Raw genomic sequence first — 19,254 nt, forward strand, 5'->3', positions numbered from 1 at the left:
TACTTCTTGTCAATATACTATTTCATTATCTATAATTACACCATTACTCTACATTTATTCGGTACTTCAACGAGACGTGAAAATGCTCTTTTGAGGTTGCAGACTCGACTGAAAAATGCTTTTTATAATAATTTACAACAAATTAATATAGTATGCAAAATGAAGATTATATTGAAAATGGTCATAAAAGTAGTATACAGCAATGTACAGTACAACATTGAAAAAATGATAATACACAACAAGTAATCACATAGATACAATATAAATCAAGAAAAAATTATAAAAATATGAATGAATGAATAAGCATGAATGAAAATAGACGCAATAAATGTCATGAGAGCACTGCAAAACTTAAACTTTACCCATTCCAGCCGACAAGTCTGGGACTTGGTAAGAATACTCGGTTCGGAATTACCTAAGCCCGTCCAATATAGTACCATAAACCCTAACAACAATGTGGCAGCCTGACTTATGGAAGTAACCAAGGCGAAAATGGATAATAAAATACACAAAAAGACTGTGGAACAAAATCACCAAACGAGAAAGAAAGAACCAGCCACACACTTTGTCTATAGTGCAGCTAGACATACTTAGCTCGTCACGTCTCTCAGTGCTGCTCAAAAAGTTGTGACTTGCGTGTGGTAAGTGGGTGACATTATGCACATTCGTCACTATATGTTATTTTTACAATATATTTTTACCAGCCGGTATTGTTGTTGTATTTGAACGGCATTGCACTTGTAGCCGCGCCGCGCCGGGGTTCGTTTGAATGGGACACGCGGGTTTTTTTTTTCCTGTGAGAAAATTCCACTATATACATAAACCGAGCAGGTACCTGGAATATAGCTCTTTTATGGGCCGCGGATCGGATCACGGTCTCTCACAGATTTTTGGAACGATATAAGATGATGTTATTATGAAATGGTCGGCAAACAAGAATGCGGCGGTGGACCCGTTTTACATTATTTTTGTACAACGCACACACATCATTTTACACTATACACGTGTACATGTACAGGGTGATCTATTGGCAAGACAGTCGTTTTCAGAATAATTAATTAGTTTTTAAGAATAATTTACTAGAAACGTGAACTGGTCGATAACCAGGTCTTAATTGTTTTTAAAGGTTAAAATTTAGGATAGGAGGACAGAGCAGTCGACATTTTCGGCAAATTATTTCTAATTAAAATAATGTGAACGTCAAGTGTATACCTACGTTTCAAAAGTCGATAGAGCTCTGGAAAAGTAAATATTTAGTAATTTTATAATATTGTAAAATAACACAAAACATTGATTTGTTCAACAGCTATAAAATGCGATTATCTTAAGAGATATTTATTGTGTCTCGCGTTGTATGGATCACCCTGTACATCAACTCGCCGTGGCGCTAATATCTAATACCCTCCGCACCGACACTATTATATGTATGTATAATATATAATATGTTTATACTCGATGGTTCTTTTTTTCCAATCGTCCTCTCACTCGTCGTCCCTTCTTACCGAGTTTCTTCTACCCTTTTATTATTATTATTATTATTATTATTCACGGGGAAGAGAAAATAGAAACCGGTCCGCGCCGTATACCTGTTGTGTGTTCGTATTGTAAACTCAAAGACCAATATCGAATATCAGGTTTTTACCGTGTTCGGAGATCTGAACGTCCTGTGCTCGGTGGTAAACGTTCATCCGAGTGTTGTATAACACCAGACCCGTCGTTGAATGAAGTGACGACCGGAATCGATTTCAACGCGACCGGCGTTTGGAATATTAACACATTAACATATTTTTTTCTATCATCATCACTACTATTGCGGGTGTTATATTATATTAAAACCGTATAAACGAGTACCGGCGTTTTACAGGCGCGTGGTCGTCGTTTGAGGCCAAAGACTTTGGGCGAAAGTACCTGCACGGCCCCGCAGCAACCGGTACCCGTCGTACCCGTACACGGACGGTGGAAAAATTTCATCGTGGCCAAGGTCAATGACAACAACACAGTAATAGTAGTAGAGTAATATAATAATTATAAAATAATAGTCATAATTCACGGCGAGGCGGCGGCGCTATTCGCCGCTGTACAGTAGAACAACGCACGAGTGCGTTAAAAAGACATTATTGAAGAACAAAAAAAAAACCCCAAAACAACAATCCCCGACCGCGGCACAAATGAATTAACACACACACAATTGTTTTCTTTTCCAATGGGGGGAGGGGGGGGAAGGGGCTAATGAAGTTCAAGCGCTTCTTTCTTGTCGCGAGATATCATCTTGGTCGCGGCCACGTTGTTAACTCGGACCTCGTTCCAGAACACGGACTGCGCAAGACCGAAAATAATCACTGTAAGAGGAAAAAAATATTTTCAGAACAAAATATGTAGGTATCCCCGTACTGATTATGACAATATAATCCCGTTTTACATAACTACATTTGGAAAACCGATGGTAATGATTACCGCATTTCAACTATCGCGTCATAATCTTACTAGCCAAAGGACAAAAACAACGTTTATAACAATATTACACGACGTTTTATATAATAAATCAGGATGATTTTTACCTCGTCGAAAGGAATATTTTCATTTACTTTATGAGTACAAATTTTCCTAGAATCAGTAACAGCTATATCAGTAACAAAAAAAATAAATAAATAAAGATTTCTTAGATTTATTTTTTACTGGGTTTAATTTTTCCCTGTGATTACAGTCTATCCGATAACATATTACGAACAGGTATGTGAATTTAATAAAATCATTTTTTATTTTTACTCCAAGAATAAGAAATAAGTCCGGACAAATCTCGACAATAATAATTAAATAGAAATTTCCTGTCATCTTCGGCTGGTTTTTTGTTTTTAAGATTTTTTTTGATAATTTGTAGTCTATTAGTTCTAATAAATGTAAAACTAAAGCATGTGGCTTCATAAAAATAACGAGAACACAAAATATAATATTATTCTTATTATTATTAGTGCATAAATACAAGTTTTACTATTTCTACGTGCATTAAATACACGCACCAGTTATTACAAATTCGGTGCACTTAATGGAGTACAATCCAATAAAGAAGATCAGTTAATTATATTAAAAAATCTGCGTTCAACGTTTTTGTTAGTTAAATTGAAAACATTCAGTCGATATTTGCAATTAACCGATTTAAAAGTAGTGCCTATAGATGCATTTTATTCATTACACCCGGCACTCATCTTTATCCTTAATCTAAAAATTGATAAAATAATACTAATGTAAATTATAATATACTACACCATACAACCTATAGTATAGTATGTGTTTTTAATAAGTATAAGTTATAACTTATAACTACATTGTCAACTTAACTTTTACTCTTCCCGGGTGGTCGTCAGGGTTTTATATTATTTTGTTTTTCGATGAATTTTGTGATTTTTCAAAAGTACTTTTAACTTTGACGAGAAGCTGAAAATATATAGATTTTTTTTTTGTGTATAATATAGTTTAAAAACATTCAGTTTAATAGCAGTCACACATCACCACAAAATATATAATATAATCATATTCAATAATTTCCTTTACAAATAATTTATCGAGGACAACTTGTTTTAATGTTTTTTTTTTATTAAGTGAAATTTATAAGAGAAAATTCTTTTAAAATTAAGTTTTACCATTTAAGCTGCCGCTCGGTTGGTGCACTTATTATGGTGCCATAAATAATCGCTCAAAATAAATTGCTTAACCTAATTAACCCGGGTGATCATTTTTTTTTTATAACAATATCATAACAACCGTCGAGTAGTGTTATCTACTCATTTGTTGTAGACTAATAATATTATTATTGTCCGTTGTAATAATTATTATACACGGCGCTGCCGTAAACGATCGGTTTATCTTTTGACTTCATAAACGTTTGTTTACACAATGTTGATTGTTTACAGAGCTGTGCGAACAATTTTGAAAAACAATAGTCCCAGAAATATGCGACTTGGAAACTTCGTTGTAGGTACATATAGCTGTTCTACAAGCACTATTGTTGTTGTCGGTTCTTAAAGTGAAAACAAGGATGCGCAGAGACGGCCATACACAATTAGTATAATATATGTATATAGTATATAGTATATAGTAAATATAGAAACATTTAGTGACTAACGAAACAAACTTCAGCAATCAGTTAATATTGTTTTGTACCGTTTCTCTCGCCGATGATCTGATCCAGGATTTTCTTATCAATTACACTGGCCTTTAGTGTAACTTGGTCTGACTGGATGTCAAATAAAATCAGTCTTTCTGTGTAGGTACATAAGTCGGGCTTGCAAAATCTCTGACCAATGATGAGAATCAGAATTGAAGGCATTACTCATCATTTTTTACACGGGTTAAACAAATTGTAAAAATGTATACACCTACATAATTTTTTCTAAAAATTCTATGAGCGTTTTGCCACACTACACAACAACAATATGACCTTTGTTTAGTATTTTAATATTGTCTATTATTCCAACGATGTAGTGTGTATTTTTACCGAGGAATTTTTTTTTTTTTAAGTCAGTTTCGCGGACGTACCTATAGTGATGTTAGTAAAGAACGGCGAACGCTCAAACGAATATTAAAATAATAATAACTACTTTTTTTTATGGCGGTTCAAGTACATAGCACGGACAATATTGTTATACTCGTCTGCGTATACTCACCTATTGTGAGGATCGAAAAAGTCATATCTATACAATAACGTTGTATACTATAGGCCGTGGACGCATAAAGTGTACTTAAAAAAATCTTTTCGAGTTGTGTGATAAATTATTTCCATTATATTACTCGGTGAAAATAATATGTATTCGGTATAAGTACATTAGAATATAGTACCTGAGTAAAAACTTAAATAGAAAAGATAATTATTACAGTATCAATATAAAGGAGTTTTGAAAAATAAATATGTCTGAATAAATTTAAATATATTACACGTGTGGCACCGAGATGTATGTATTTTGTTTTCCAATTACTGTCTTTTTAGTTATTATATAATAATAATGTTAACTAATAAAGGCTTTGAAAAAAACATTTTAGCTTTGATACGAAGCTAAGAAGGTATTTTATTTTTAGTTTTGATTTTACACGAGGGCTAATGGATTTTTAATTTGCTGTTATTAAGTATAATTATTTGAAGAATAAACGTACATTATGAGGTGTAATTTAAGATACAATAGTAGTGAAGTTTACAGTCACAGTTAAATGGATGAATTAATTAATTACGATTGCGATGCTGTAAGATGTGAAAATTACCTCACGATCATAGTTTTAGTCAAAATATTCAGTTACCTCAGGAACTTCCCTTCTTGAATGCTATCATGATTATGTATAATATTTTTCAGCTGTGGTTAAGTTTCAATTATATATGTAAAACACATATCGTCTTGCATGTCTTGCATTCTTGTTGGAAACAAAAACTTGAGTTCTTATTTTGCTAAAAAAAATTGCAAGAAAATAATAATAATAATAGAAGAAAAGATATATTTTTAGCCTTATACTAGAAATAGATAATTAAGAAGTGTATTATTCGGTCAACATTCTTTTGTATGGATGTATTGGATCCGCGAAGACATACCGTCACGTATTAAGTAGGTATAGTTAACGTTACATAATAATACACCATATAATATACTATACTATTTATTATATAATGATTGTTGACAAACTTCGGTTAAACGAAGTAATATTTCCAAATGGCGTTTATTTTTCAGACATTTATCTTGTCAACAATACCTTTGGACATTTTGAACGACAAACGTGTAAAGAAAACCGGATCTTATTTAAGCCTTTCGAAAAATGATGAAATATTGTAAAACAATTATGGATGGAAATATGTTTCATTGACGAATATATTGTATTAATGTTCTTGTAAAAAACTTGTTCTAATTACTGAACTAATATTACACATCACAATTTAACGTTTAAATTAAGATTTTGCAAAAAATTGCCTATACCTCTCCTTAATAAAACGGAGGTATGATGTCCTCATAAGGATTATTCGCATGCGGGATTTAAACTGAATACATAAACAATGTGTCTGCATCGAAAACACTAAACGCAATTATTAAAACTAAGGCGATGTTAACGAGACAGTGTTGTTTAATATTGGAAAAACGCGTCTGAATGAACATTTAAAAGTGAAAAAAAAACTCGTTTTATACCATTTATTATACGTGCTTAGGCTGTTTTGTTAATATTGTAATTATTAAAACTCAAAAGCTATTACATAAATATATTATTAAAAATAATCGTTGAAATGCACCAAGTACGATGAGAAAATAACGTTGTACCGGCCCGTTGTGAGGTGGGCCATCCGCACGGGACAGAAATGTAAAGTGGAGGCCCAGGGCACCGGCGGCGGCGGCGGCGGCGGCTGCTTACCATTATAATTTTGAGGAGGAGACAAACCGCCGGCGGAGAGTTCCCGAGATAACCGCCGTTGCCGCCGCCGCCGCCGTCGTCGTAGTGGTACCGTCTGGAGTAGTGGGGTAAGCGGCGGCTGCCAACAGACCGGGGTGACCGTACCATTCGACAACGGCGTTCATCAGTGTTGTTGCAGTGTTACTCGCGTCAGTTCGTCAACCGGTTGAGAGGTTCGCGTTGTCCGCGCGGCACTTATAAAATACACTAAAAGCATGACGAGTTCGTGAACGGGTAAAGCGGTCGGGTTACTTTTTCCTTTCGGATGCGCCGAACGAATTTTTTTTTTTGAACTCTTTAAGTGAACGATTTAACATACGGAAAATGACCGTTTTCAAAGTGTTATTGGCCTGTGCCGTGGCCGTCGCCACGGTCGCCCGGTTGGCTGCCGGCAACAACAACGTCACCGTGTTCAGGTGTTGCGGCCCCGGCGAAACGCTAAACGTTAACGACGCACTCGGCCAGTGTGCCGGCCAGCCGTCGGAACCGCTCGATTTCGTGCCGGTCATCTACGACTTCATCAGCAACCAGTTCCTCGCGCCCAACTCTACGCCGCCGCCGTACTGGAACATGGTGCGGGCCCGGCCGCAGTGTCAAGCCACGTTCCTGGCGGCCGCACCGCCCGGCAGCCCGTCCGGTTACGTGCCGTTCCTCAACGGTTCTCTTTGGGTGCAACACTGGCCGCACACGTTGATCGATCCCGGACAGTTCTGTTTGGACCGGTCAGGCGCCCTGGTCTGCCGACCCGACGAATCGAACAGGGTGAAAAAGTGTTGCGGCCCGGCAGCCGTGTACAGCGAACAGAAGACAGCGTGCGAGTTTTCCGGCCGGCACGACTCGCAGGGTTTGCCCGACGACGTCACGTCCGGGTTTCCGTGGTGTCCCGACGAGGAGTCGTACTCGATGGCGGGCCACTTGAACGACACCCATTGGACGCCGGCCGACGGGCCGCCCGGCGCGTTGCGCAACGCCCACGGCACGGTGATCGCCGCCAAGGATTACTGCCTGGAACACGTACTGGAAGAAGCCGAACCTCGGATGTGGACCGTGTTCACGTGCGCGCCGCGACTCGACGTGACTAAGAGTTACCGCGAGGACATACGTTTTACTTTGTACCCGTTCGGCCTAGTGCTGTCCGTGTTCTTCCTGGCCGTCACGCTAGTCGCCAGCTGCATGTTGCCCAGCACTTACCATGTGCTCCACTGGAAGTGCCAAATCAATCACATCGTATGTCTGTTGGTCGGCGACCTGTGCTTAGCCATCGTCCATCTGTCCGGCGAATCATTGCGTGGACCAATGTGCATTTTCTTAGGTAAGCCAAACACAGCCCGCGTAAAAATCGCAGACCTTGGTTCGTTGTATTATACACGGACGATTGTCCAAAAGCGCTCCGGTTTCTTTTAATAAACAGTACTCTTATAATCTCCTTCAAATTTCAATTGACAGCAACAATGTTTTTTTTTTTTACGATTATTACACGTTCGTTATCTCGGCCGCGTGCCGCAACCGTAAAATATTAATTTTGACACTTAATAATAATTTATTATTGTTTAATATTATTTATGTACATATATTGTTGCTGTGTACGTACGTTAGCCCAGTATGTCAATCAACTGCAATAAAAAAAAGCAAATACGCAGATATGTGATATGTGATAACCCGCGGGACAACATTGTCGTGATTTCGTAATAATAATAATAATAATCACGCGTACGTCGCGTCGTAGATAGATGTTGGCGACAATAAACGTTACTTGTACACGCGGTTTAGTGCTGCCGACCCTCCTCCTTATTCTTATTTTATTATTATTAATAAATATATATATATATATAAGTACAGAGCAGGAAAAATTAGGGGAGCCGCGCGCGGTTGGGCATAACGGGCGGGAAAAAAACGCGTTTCCCGTTATTGTGTTGCGTCGTCTATTGTGTGACCGGCGGCTCAATTCTGCCCGTCGTCGCCGCCGCCGCCACATGTGACGACCTGTATCGTGTGATCCGCAGGTACGCAACGTGGTGTGCTCTGACGGTAACCGGCGGTCCAGTCGTGCACAGTCCGTGTCTGATAGTTTCTGCGCTGCAGTTCTTTGCTGTATACAATTATTTCTTCATGATATATTTTATTATGAACTTTTTTTACCATAGTTTTCATTTATGGTTATGCGCTATCGGCTACGCGTAGCTAAAACTGGTATACAAACCTATCAGCAGGTTATAATAGATCACAATTTTAAATAGGTGTTTCAACATTGTGCGGGGGCGTAGAAAGTATAGCAAGAGTTCGGTAACTCCGTGCTGATCTGCAATATTATTATATTATGTCAGCAGCAGAGTTGGTCAAACAATCACAACCCCCCTCCCCCCCAAAAAAAAAGTGGGAGGATTATTGAACTCAACAAAATAATTTTGGTAGTCTAATACTTTCTATTATCTAAAGACTAAACTATAGACAAGACTATAGATCCGACTAAACTGTGTATTGGTGTTTGAAATAATTTTGTATCAGAAATAAAAATGTGCATATGTTAACATATCTTTAATACAAATACATAGATATTATAATATATATATATATATATATATATATATATAACAAAAATTGTAAATTGTAATTTTAATTTAGTTAGTTTTTGTACGCGGGGGATGCAATTATATAGATCTTAACTACCGCAAAAGGGTAAACTCTAATATATTTTTATCTGCTTAAATTAACAAGGAACGTAATGCACAATAAAATAGTATTGAATTTTAACTTAATTTAAACATGTGGGCTGTCGTTATTCTTAGTTCTCTACAGCGCAATCAATCGATCAATAAATAAAACGCCGACCGGAGAACGGTCAGTGTAGAAGGGCTGTCGCCGTTTTTTCTTCTTCAGTCTTCGAAATGACCTTAATATTTTATTTTCTATATACCTAAAAGTGATTCGCCCGCTGTTGATATTATGATAAAATGTTTGCTGGCGAGCAGCTATCGAGTCTCTCCTGTTTATAACTTTTACATTCATCATACCGTATGGCTAGTTTGAATTAAATTGTTTTAAACAAGTCGGGAACGGATCCAAGTCGGTCACATTCTTTTATTATTTTTTATTAAGGACCTCCATCATAGACCATAGTTTTCTCGAGTTGACCCGAGAAAAGCCAGGCTTCGTGACCTATTAAGTAGTTGCGCCTAAAAATCGGCCTTGTCGACCCAAACGAGTCATAACGCTGTTATAAGTAGTTTTTTTTTTTGAAAAAAAAATAGTGTTCATATTATTATGCCGTTTCGCGAAATTCAGTTTGCATTAACCGTTTAACTTTGGGTCAAAATTACTGATATGTGACGCTTTTTTTGTTGTCGCGATGACATTGCAATTTTCCAGTACAGCCGTGTACAATTCTTTTTTTCTGGTAATACTTAATTATCGTCAACGTTTCTGTACATCCGGTCGATGCAATAACAATGGCATTTCTTGGTTTTACCCCTTTTTTTCCAATCTAAGACACAAGTAATCGATGCAGTCCACTAGTGAGCGGCACCGTGTGATGCTATATTATTATATAACTATTAGCATTTTCAACAAGACCATTACCACGTTAATGTCGTCGAACGGTGTTGGCCAAACGTAGAAAGTGCTCGGCGTGGAGTCGTCGGTGCAAATTATTACATATATATATATATATATATATATTCAAAACAAGTATCTACAGCGCCAATGGTCGTGTATTGTAATGGAATATTATTTTACAGAAGCCCTCCTCCGCCCAAGACTGCGGTTGAAATTTCAGACCGTCGCTGCTCGGCCTTTCTCGGAAAGACAATAAAAGTATTAATGTACAGTGCGAGACGGTTCTTGTGCAGAAATCCAATAGCAATAACAACAATAATAATAATAATGACTCGTAAAACGTTGCACAATTCGGTTTGTATGTATCCAAAGTGCGGCGTATGTTATTGTTTCAGGATAGTTTTCTGCGGTTTCGTAAAACGTTTCTATTGTGTATAATATGTGCGTACACTAATATGTGTTTTGAGCTGCAGTTGATTAGGCCGACGTTGGATCGGGTCCAAAAACACACTGGTCGGTTCTGCTTTATGTCCGGCACGCACAAAGATCTCGACGCTTGCACTGCACGAGTGTGATCTCTTAAAAGCACAGTTAATGTACGACAACGATTTAATAATAATAATAATGTCGTACGACCCGCGATGGTCCGCTGGACTTAGGCGGTCCGAAACGCGGCGTTTGCACATTTGGCTGGTAATCCTTACAAAGTTATTTTCGGAGCAAATCCAACGTGTTTCCCTACCACCGTCCTGTGCGTTCCTGGAACAGAAAGGTAATTCAGGAATTGTGTGTCCACACAAATACAGTGCTGCAACTCGTTTACAGGAGCTCTCTCGAGCATCGGTTATCGTTAAACACGTGTAACATGCCATAGATTTGATCTGTGTCTGTATAGGGTTCACATATTGTAATACCGGGTCAGCTTTCTTAGACGACGGTATCTCGACCGGAATCAGTATCGGACAATAGGCGATAATCGCTACGTTTGAATTAACTCATTGTAGTTTCTTATCTAGCTAACGCCGGTCATGTTCTTGTTCTTAGAACACTCCGTTGGCGATAAAGCACGCTTAAAGTCCTTACCCGGCTAACGACTAGAGTTTAAACTTTCTTTCCGAGTAGATAACCGAAAACTAGTGAACCAAAACCCTAGTCAATACTTTGAGCCTTAGACTTATGTATGGCATGTCCGACCTTCCGACGCTATCTGTGCTTGAAGGTTATGCTTGAAAGATGCAAGCGGTTCAGAAGCAGCAATTTAAACAACCTCTCGCTCGTTTTGTTTCCCAACTTCAAATTCCCCCCTCTGTTACAGGATGACAATATCGTTTTTAGAATTTTCGAAGTTAATGCGGAATTGTTTTTCGGAAAAACTGTTTTTGTTTGCGGTTGGCCGAATAACAAAAGAACGACACAAAGCGTTGTGTTACTATTGTAACCGAATTAGCCGACGTGGGCACCGATTCGTCCTTGTCATTATATCATCGTCGCCGCCGCCGCCGCCGCCGTACAAGACTTTTGCTTCCAGGAAGCATACGGACAGTTGTCGTCGGGCTATACGGTATTCATATAGATTCGATTGATTCGGTACTGACATAAGTAGTGGAGTTGATGGTGGTGGTGTGTTGTTGGCGGCGATTCTTTTGTTGTTAATTATATAAACGGCGGTTCCAAGGTTGTGGCCTGCAATCCGATATACAGAGGACTGCACGGTTAATTCGTTCTGCACGGAGATGGTCGGTTGAATAGATATTTTCTTCTTCTTCTTCTTATCTACAAAACCGTAACATCCGACCGGTCTTCGCCAGGTGCGGGTGTTGCTGCCGCCGCCGCCATAGACAATACCTGCTCTGGTGTACATACATTAAAATAATAATTGTACCGGTGAGCTAGACCTCGGATAATCGTAGTCGTTGGCGGCCAGTCGTTGTAAAAAAAAACACGTGTAATTCGTTAAAACCGCGATTGGACCCGACCGACCCCTTTATAACGTGTACAATATAATATTATAATAATATATTATACCGGCGTTAACCACACGGTGTCGGCCAATGTACGTCAGCGGAGGCACGCGAGAGATAATTCTTACAATAATAAAATATTATATAATAATAATACACATTCGGTGCCGTGAGCCGTCAGTGATACGGTAATAATTATACCTTGTAATGCTATAATATATTGCATTGGTCCGGTTCAGAATGCATTGGTGGCCCGTCCGCCTCTCTCAGGTCGTCAACGTACCAATATTATAATAATAATAATATACACTTGTTGTTATTGGCAGAGTCACTACCGCATGCGGCTTAAGTACCCCTATACAAGATGGATGTATAGTGTATTTTTGGCGTATACACCTACCCTGCCTCTATCTATGTCATATCGTCACACGGATAGGAGGCTAGGCGGGTAAATCATGGAAAAACAAACGACCCTGTCTAATTGAAATAGTTCAGAATTTTAGTACATTCCTTTGTTAGTAGTTTTTTCTAGTCTTATATGAATATGAAAATGATTTAAAAACTCTCATCCCAACACAAGCATAAATAGGACTGTAACTGTTGGAATGTAAATCTCTCTGTATCTACATGTATTAGGTCACGTGTTAATCCAGAGGTTATTAGTGTTTACTATTTTCATTCGATGACCAAGATCAGCTTTTCAACCATATTGGCCGTTACGCATTGTTTCACCGTTAGCAATGCGGCTAATGACATGTAGTCGCAGTCACCTATTTGTTTATCCGGCGTGCTTCCACCTTCGCTGACAAACGCCATAATTTATGTCTGTATTATATTGTACACTCTACAATAATAGTAGTGCACTAGGGTCTAGGCGAGTACCATTGTACAGAATATGGAACGATTTCACCGATTACTAATGATGTTGTTGTTGTTATTGCCCCGGCTGAGGTTTTAAGCCCACCGGATGTGTCGCAATTTTCTGTCGCCGGTCATCTGGAATGAACTACTTGAGTCTATTTTCTTCCGTCGTATATGATAGTAGTATGATAATAACACATGTATATTTTTTAAATTATATTTTTAAACAAAAAACGCGCACTTTTTAGTTTGGCGGTCACTTATATTCATGTTTATAATATATCACGCACATTTATTTAAAAAAAAAAAAAACATAATTATACTCTCAGAGTAAACATTAAATGACGATCAGGTCAAATTTCATAACAGCCAAGAATAATATTTATTATGTTTTTTTGGTTGTTTATCAGGCGAATAACACTATTATTAAACAGTCACCGCGACGAACGTTCCATAATATGAACTTGTAGTCTCGTCCAGAAGTCGTATACCGAAGGTACAACTTAATTTGGCTAAATGTCTTCTTCCTTCTTTGAAAAATCGAAAAAAAAAAATTGTACAACGTTTATAAAATCGTCTAGAATTCTTTTTGGACTGGCCAGAACCCAATTATTATTGTAATTGGCGCAAGAGCGACCTTCACGTTCGGTCTCCATTCCACCACTGGCCATCGCATTGCGCTTTCACGTCTCCTCTGCTATGTCTTAATCATTACCAACGTTTTGAACGCGTTCCCCGAAAACTAATAGATTGTTATACTTTTCGACTACCCATTTGTGTTTTACACCCTAACCCGGAAGCCATCTGTCTTCGAACGGGCAATCGTTTAACAATCTGTACATCCGACGCGTGTATACATTACAAGCGAGCTGTGGCTGTTCCGACAATCGTCGGGCTTTCGTTTTTTTTTCCTATCAATGGAACGGGCTCGTGTAGGTATATACAAAAAAATAAACTGTAGTATTTTATTCGTATTGTATGCACAAGATTTTATAATCGATTCCCCCCAGTGCATGTGCTGTATACATATTGTAATGTCGGGACAACGCGGAAAAAAAAACTCACTCACTCTCTCTCCTTCGTCTGGCGCGCGTTACTAACTATATTGCGTGCGTGTGTAATGATGCATAATATATAACTTACAAGTGTTTATATTATATTGTTGTTATTATTATATATATATATGTGTGTGTATAAAATAACCAAACATGCACTTTCACCGGTCGCGTTCCGGGAGGCCACCGCCGCTGTCCGGTTCCGTTTGCTGCTATACAACAACACCACAACAATCGTTTGACAAAAAATGTATTATAATAATAATAATAATCTCTTCGCCATGAGCTATTTAATAATAAAAGTAATAACGATAATGATGTGTGTGTGTGCGAAGCGGTTTTGGTCGAGGAAGGGGAAGGCCGAACGAGACGACCGCGCGGCTAACGTGGAAATTCCTCGGATGAGTCATTAGCGCGCGAAAGTTTCTTTTCCGTTATACCGAACTGTTCATTCATTCCGGTCAGGTTAAAAATGATAAAACTGGCCAATAGATTCGAATATTACTATTATGCGAATAATAAATTACTAATACAACGAATTCACACCGTACACACGAGTATGACCGGTTTTGCCGGAGAAATTGTGAGTTGTGACCGCGTCTTGTTTGTTTGCGCTCAAAACCTTGGTCGTTATTGTCCACCGCGCGTTTGTCAAATATTGATTTTAAAAATACCGTATTTTTATCTAAATTTAGGCTTATAAATGGATTCGACCAAAACTGTGTAAAATTGAGTGAATCGTTAAAACGTATGCAAAACCGGTTCAAACGAGAATGCCCATCGATAACCAGTAATTATCGTTTTTATTTTTTTTATCAGAGAGTAATAGCCGTTGTTGTTATTTTCGTGACGAAAATAACGGTATCTTACAAAAAAAAAAAAATTTAATGTTGCCTCTCAACGTGCCATTATTATTGACTTGAAGTTGTATGATATAATCGAGCATTGACGAATATTAAATAGTAATCAGAAGTCTATTTAAATGTGAACATAATATAAACCTTTCTATGATAATTAATTATTTCAAACGAATAAATGTATATTAAAATATAATCGTATATTATACTATATCAGTTGTTTTTGGTGCTAATGTCATTCCAGTTTATTCGGTAGGTACTTGTTGGAATCAAAGAAATCCTTTTATATGTATAAAATAATTGAAAAATTAGTAAATGATCATTTACGGAGTACAGGAAAATAACGTTATTTCTGACGCCAGACAAGTTTAGTGTAAATATTTTGATATCAGCCCAACGAATGAAGATAAAAAATTATATAATAGGTTTTATTATACATATATAGGTTCTAACAAGTCGTACATTGTGCTATTATTATTTGTCTATTGATAGTGACCCATATTCAATATTGTGTCAACTTGATTTTATTTGCACCATCTACACCCAAGTATAGGTACACCTGGTACACGGCGAGTCACATTTCAAATGATACAGAATTCAGTGAAAAGCCAAACTAGATTGATTGATTAAAAGGGGGTCTACTTTATTGTCACAATTAGATTAAATATTTACTGTGTTATTATATTACTAACTACAAAATAGCTCTTCGATTATTGGCGCCGATTTGACAACTCGAGCTAGATATTAAACGTACCTATTTAATTCTTGATTATTATAAGGTTTTAACCTTTGAACGTTTTTGATTATATTTTTCATTACAATACTTGACCTTATCTAAGTGTGGTTTATTAAACGAAGTGTTTGAGACCGAATGATGATAATATTTCTTAATTTTGTTTTTATTAATCGTTTTACGATACGGTAAATTAGAATGCATAATGCCGTTGAACATTTGATAATATCATGATTGAAGCTAATAATATAAAGAGTGTACCATGTGATGCAATGACTAATTTGTATAGTAAAACTATACACAATGTCCTCCTATTTGATGTTACCTATTTAAATTGCTTATCTACGATAAAAAAACCCAACATTGATGAATACCAATTGCACATTAAAAGGAAATGCAATTGAATAAAAAATTCAATAAAGTCAGTGGTCTTTAAATACCGTCATTAGTTATTTGAAGAAGATTCTGTTTAGAGGGAATGAAAAAGAGTATAATATATTGAATCGTATTACAATGAAACTTCATGAAAACTACCAAAACAAATTAATTGTAGAAATTAATCCCTAAATAAATCAACAATTTAATAAACATTGTTTACTCATATATATATATATACAAGGTGAACGCAGAAGTAAAAGGAACACATGTTATTTGATGAAAGCGGACAAATACAAGAAGTAACATTTAACCTTGTATTAATTTAGGTTAATTTCTTAAAATGTGTACCGCAGTACATAATATTAATTATAATGGTGTTTTAAAATAAATGAAGAATCTGTTAAAAATTGTTATAAACACTACGGTTTGGATTTAAGTTGAGGGGTTGGGTGTTATGTCACTCTCCTGTCTATGCGCGGAAGCTGTACACTTATGAAGGTCCACTTTTTTAAAAAAATATTTGCTAGTTGGCCAAAAATAGCAAAACGTGTATCAAGTTAATTATAGAATTTACGAGCCACGCCGTCTATGCTTATTTATCATTATTTAGTACCTAATTGTTGTGCTTTTAAGACATGCTTTTTATTATGCACTTGCCCTTTATTTTTTTTTTACCCGTCTTAATGGCCGTTCTTTAACGGCGTGTGTCTTCGTTATTTATGTGTTAACTTTTTTTTTCTTTTCTTGTGGTGGCAACGGCGCCCAGCACAACGTCACGGCAAAGCAAATAACGTAACGCCTCTGTCTCATCGCGTCGTCAACACACACAACATAGTTTTATGATATTATTCTGGCTTCAAATATGAATTATTAAATATATATATATATATATTTGTATAATTTTTAAAAAACCACAGTCATCTTAAATTCTGCCAACATTGCATGCATCTACCAGCTGATATATTGTGTACACAACAAATTATATTTAATAAATTATCATAATATTTATAGTCACCGCCGACGCTTTTTTCGCATGCCGTGTAATTGGTGTGCTAGCACGATTGATATACCCTAGTCGTAAATCAGACGTTGTGCGCCTGTGATAGAGTAAATTGGCCATCAGTTTTCCGAAAAAAATAAAATTCCGCTTTACACACAATCTGGTTGCGACGACCGCACAAACGGCGTATGTTAATTCTATACTTGAGCGATACAACCGATAATACAATGCACTTACAAATAAACCTGTCAGAGCGGCGTGACACCTTGTATGGGTGTATAAATTAAGTACTTTACCATAGTGTTTAATTTTTATTGGCATCTTAGGCAATAGATTTTGTTTTAAGAAATAACAAGTTATACTTGTTTAACAGTTAAAAACTTTTTTCTTTTTTTTAATTGGCGGTGGTGTAACTAGAAGGAAAGTTTAGCCTAAATGACGTGCTAATTTAAACTTTCTAGTATTTAATATACTTTTTTAACATAAATCCTCATTATGGACCACAGCCGTGATGAACAAATTATCAATGTTCAATAATTTGTACTTGGATTCAAAAAAGACCCAAGTCGTACCGCTTCTGAAACTATTTCTATACATCTAACAGCTTCTTATTTATTAGAAAGTTTTCGAATTTCTCCGTCAGAATTTAAAAAATTCACTTTTTTCAATAATAAAAGTGTTGAATAAAATTTAATCGAGTCATGCTATTTGGAATAGTTCACTTTTTCTTTATCAATTTAATGCACAAAATACCAGTTGTTAAATAATATAAGACGTTTACATTTTATATATTTATCTTTTTCATTTGTAATTTAAACTGAATTGAACATTTTTCGATTTATTGTTTGCGATCTACCGCCTAATGGATATCTACTGCTACATGGATATTATTAAAACTGTCGCGTTTATGTATGTATAACTCTTTATTGACATAGAACTGTTCGCCGTATGCGTTTGGCAACATACACTGTGGCTTTCAATTATGACGTGTAGTGGTTAAATTTAAATTGATTCATGAACTTTATGTCTACAACAGAGCGGACGAAGATTATTTTCTTCATTTATATTGTACATTCTTAAGCTTCAATCAGTATTAATCCGTTGTGGGGTACATGGCGAATAGGACTTTTCCCATACGTGTCAATTGACACTGCAGGTCAAGTAATAAGACCTGGCAACTGACAGATGAAGCAAAGGTGTCACCATGTAACCATGTATGAGAAAGGCCTCTATTGTGATTTTTACACTAAAATATTATAATTTTGTTATCATAGTAGGTGTATAACAACATATATTTTAGAGACGTGTTAAACGTTCTTTTTTCGTTTTCTGCGGGGGCCATCGCACCGTTGTGTGTGCATAATATTTTATGCATGGCCGACCTCCATGACGGCTGCTTTCAATGACAACATAATAATAACAGTAATGTCGCCGGAATTCTTTTATTCCTACACGTCCATTGTCTTGCAATCGCCGCCGTTCGCACACGGCCTATTGGTAAATTTTTGTGAAATATTCATTCTTCTTCAGCAGTTCAAATTTACAAATGTTTTGAATTTTTTTTATTTTATTGCTGCTCCGACAACTAAATACAGTAGTCGTGTAAAATGTTATACGTACATACATATCTACGTTTATACACACATCACATTGCACGTGTTTATCCGATTAGCCATTTTGTAGTTATATTATATATAATGCAACAATTATTGGCCGTCATTGTACTTTTGTACATTACTTACTTATCTGTAGGTTACAGTCATAGAACAATCAAATAGTTTTACAAAAAAAAAAACGCAAGTTTAATCCTTATTGAATCGTGTGCAGGCTAGTTCGGCGCTCTTGTTTGTGTTATTTTTGTGTCACATTCATAGAGTAAAAGAACATTTTAGATTTTATTTTGTGTTAAAAAGTTAAAAAAATCGTTTCAATGAATTATATTCGTGCGAATAGCATAATTTATCTCGACTATAAAATCTACAACCGCAGTAGATGTTGCTCAGGCGTGGGTTGGTTCATTAGTCTGATTAATGAAACTTGGAACTGAACTTTATAATTTAATTGTCTTTATTCCGCGTTTAAGATATTTTTAGTTTTTCTTGGTTATTTTCCGGAAATCTATGGCATATGTACGACGACTTAATAATGGTGTACTGTCTAATTTAAAAAAAAGATAATTAGGCACGTACTTTTATGCATATAATAATAAATGTGTAAAATCATTAGTCGCTGGATGGTAGTAATTAATCGCCGGAGAATATGGTGTGTACAAAAAAATGCTAAATCGCACAACCACCAGCGGCGAGAGGTTTTCGACCTCGAGTCGATAATATCATCATCTGCACGGTAGTCGTACCCACCTGTGTATAAAAATATTGTATGGCTTCAGTTCACTTATTTTTCAATAATACAGGTATACCTATATATATATATATATATA

The 19,254-nt window shown here is 36.5% G+C and overlaps 1 protein-coding gene across 1 annotated transcript in view; it reads left to right on the forward strand.

Moving 5' to 3' along the window:
* Positions 1 to 6,516: 6,516 nt before the first annotated feature.
* The window catches only part of LOC126844003 (probable G-protein coupled receptor Mth-like 1), a 29,752-nt gene continuing 17,014 nt past the window's right edge, over positions 6,517 to 19,254 (forward strand). Inside the window, exon 1 of the mRNA XM_050581842.1 lies at positions 6,517 to 7,729. Within this exon, the coding sequence (XP_050437799.1) occupies positions 6,742 to 7,729 (988 nt within the window). The 5' untranslated portion in view covers positions 6,517 to 6,741. The remainder of the gene's footprint in view (positions 7,730 to 19,254) is intronic.

Source organism: Adelges cooleyi, unplaced genomic scaffold (genome assembly GCF_023614345.1).
Source record: "Adelges cooleyi isolate 19-005CV unplaced genomic scaffold, UGA_ACOO_1.1 ACOO_flye_CR_arks_rails_tigmint_CR_PRNA_108, whole genome shotgun sequence".
NCBI classification, from domain to species: Eukaryota; Metazoa; Arthropoda; class Insecta; order Hemiptera; family Adelgidae; genus Adelges; species Adelges cooleyi.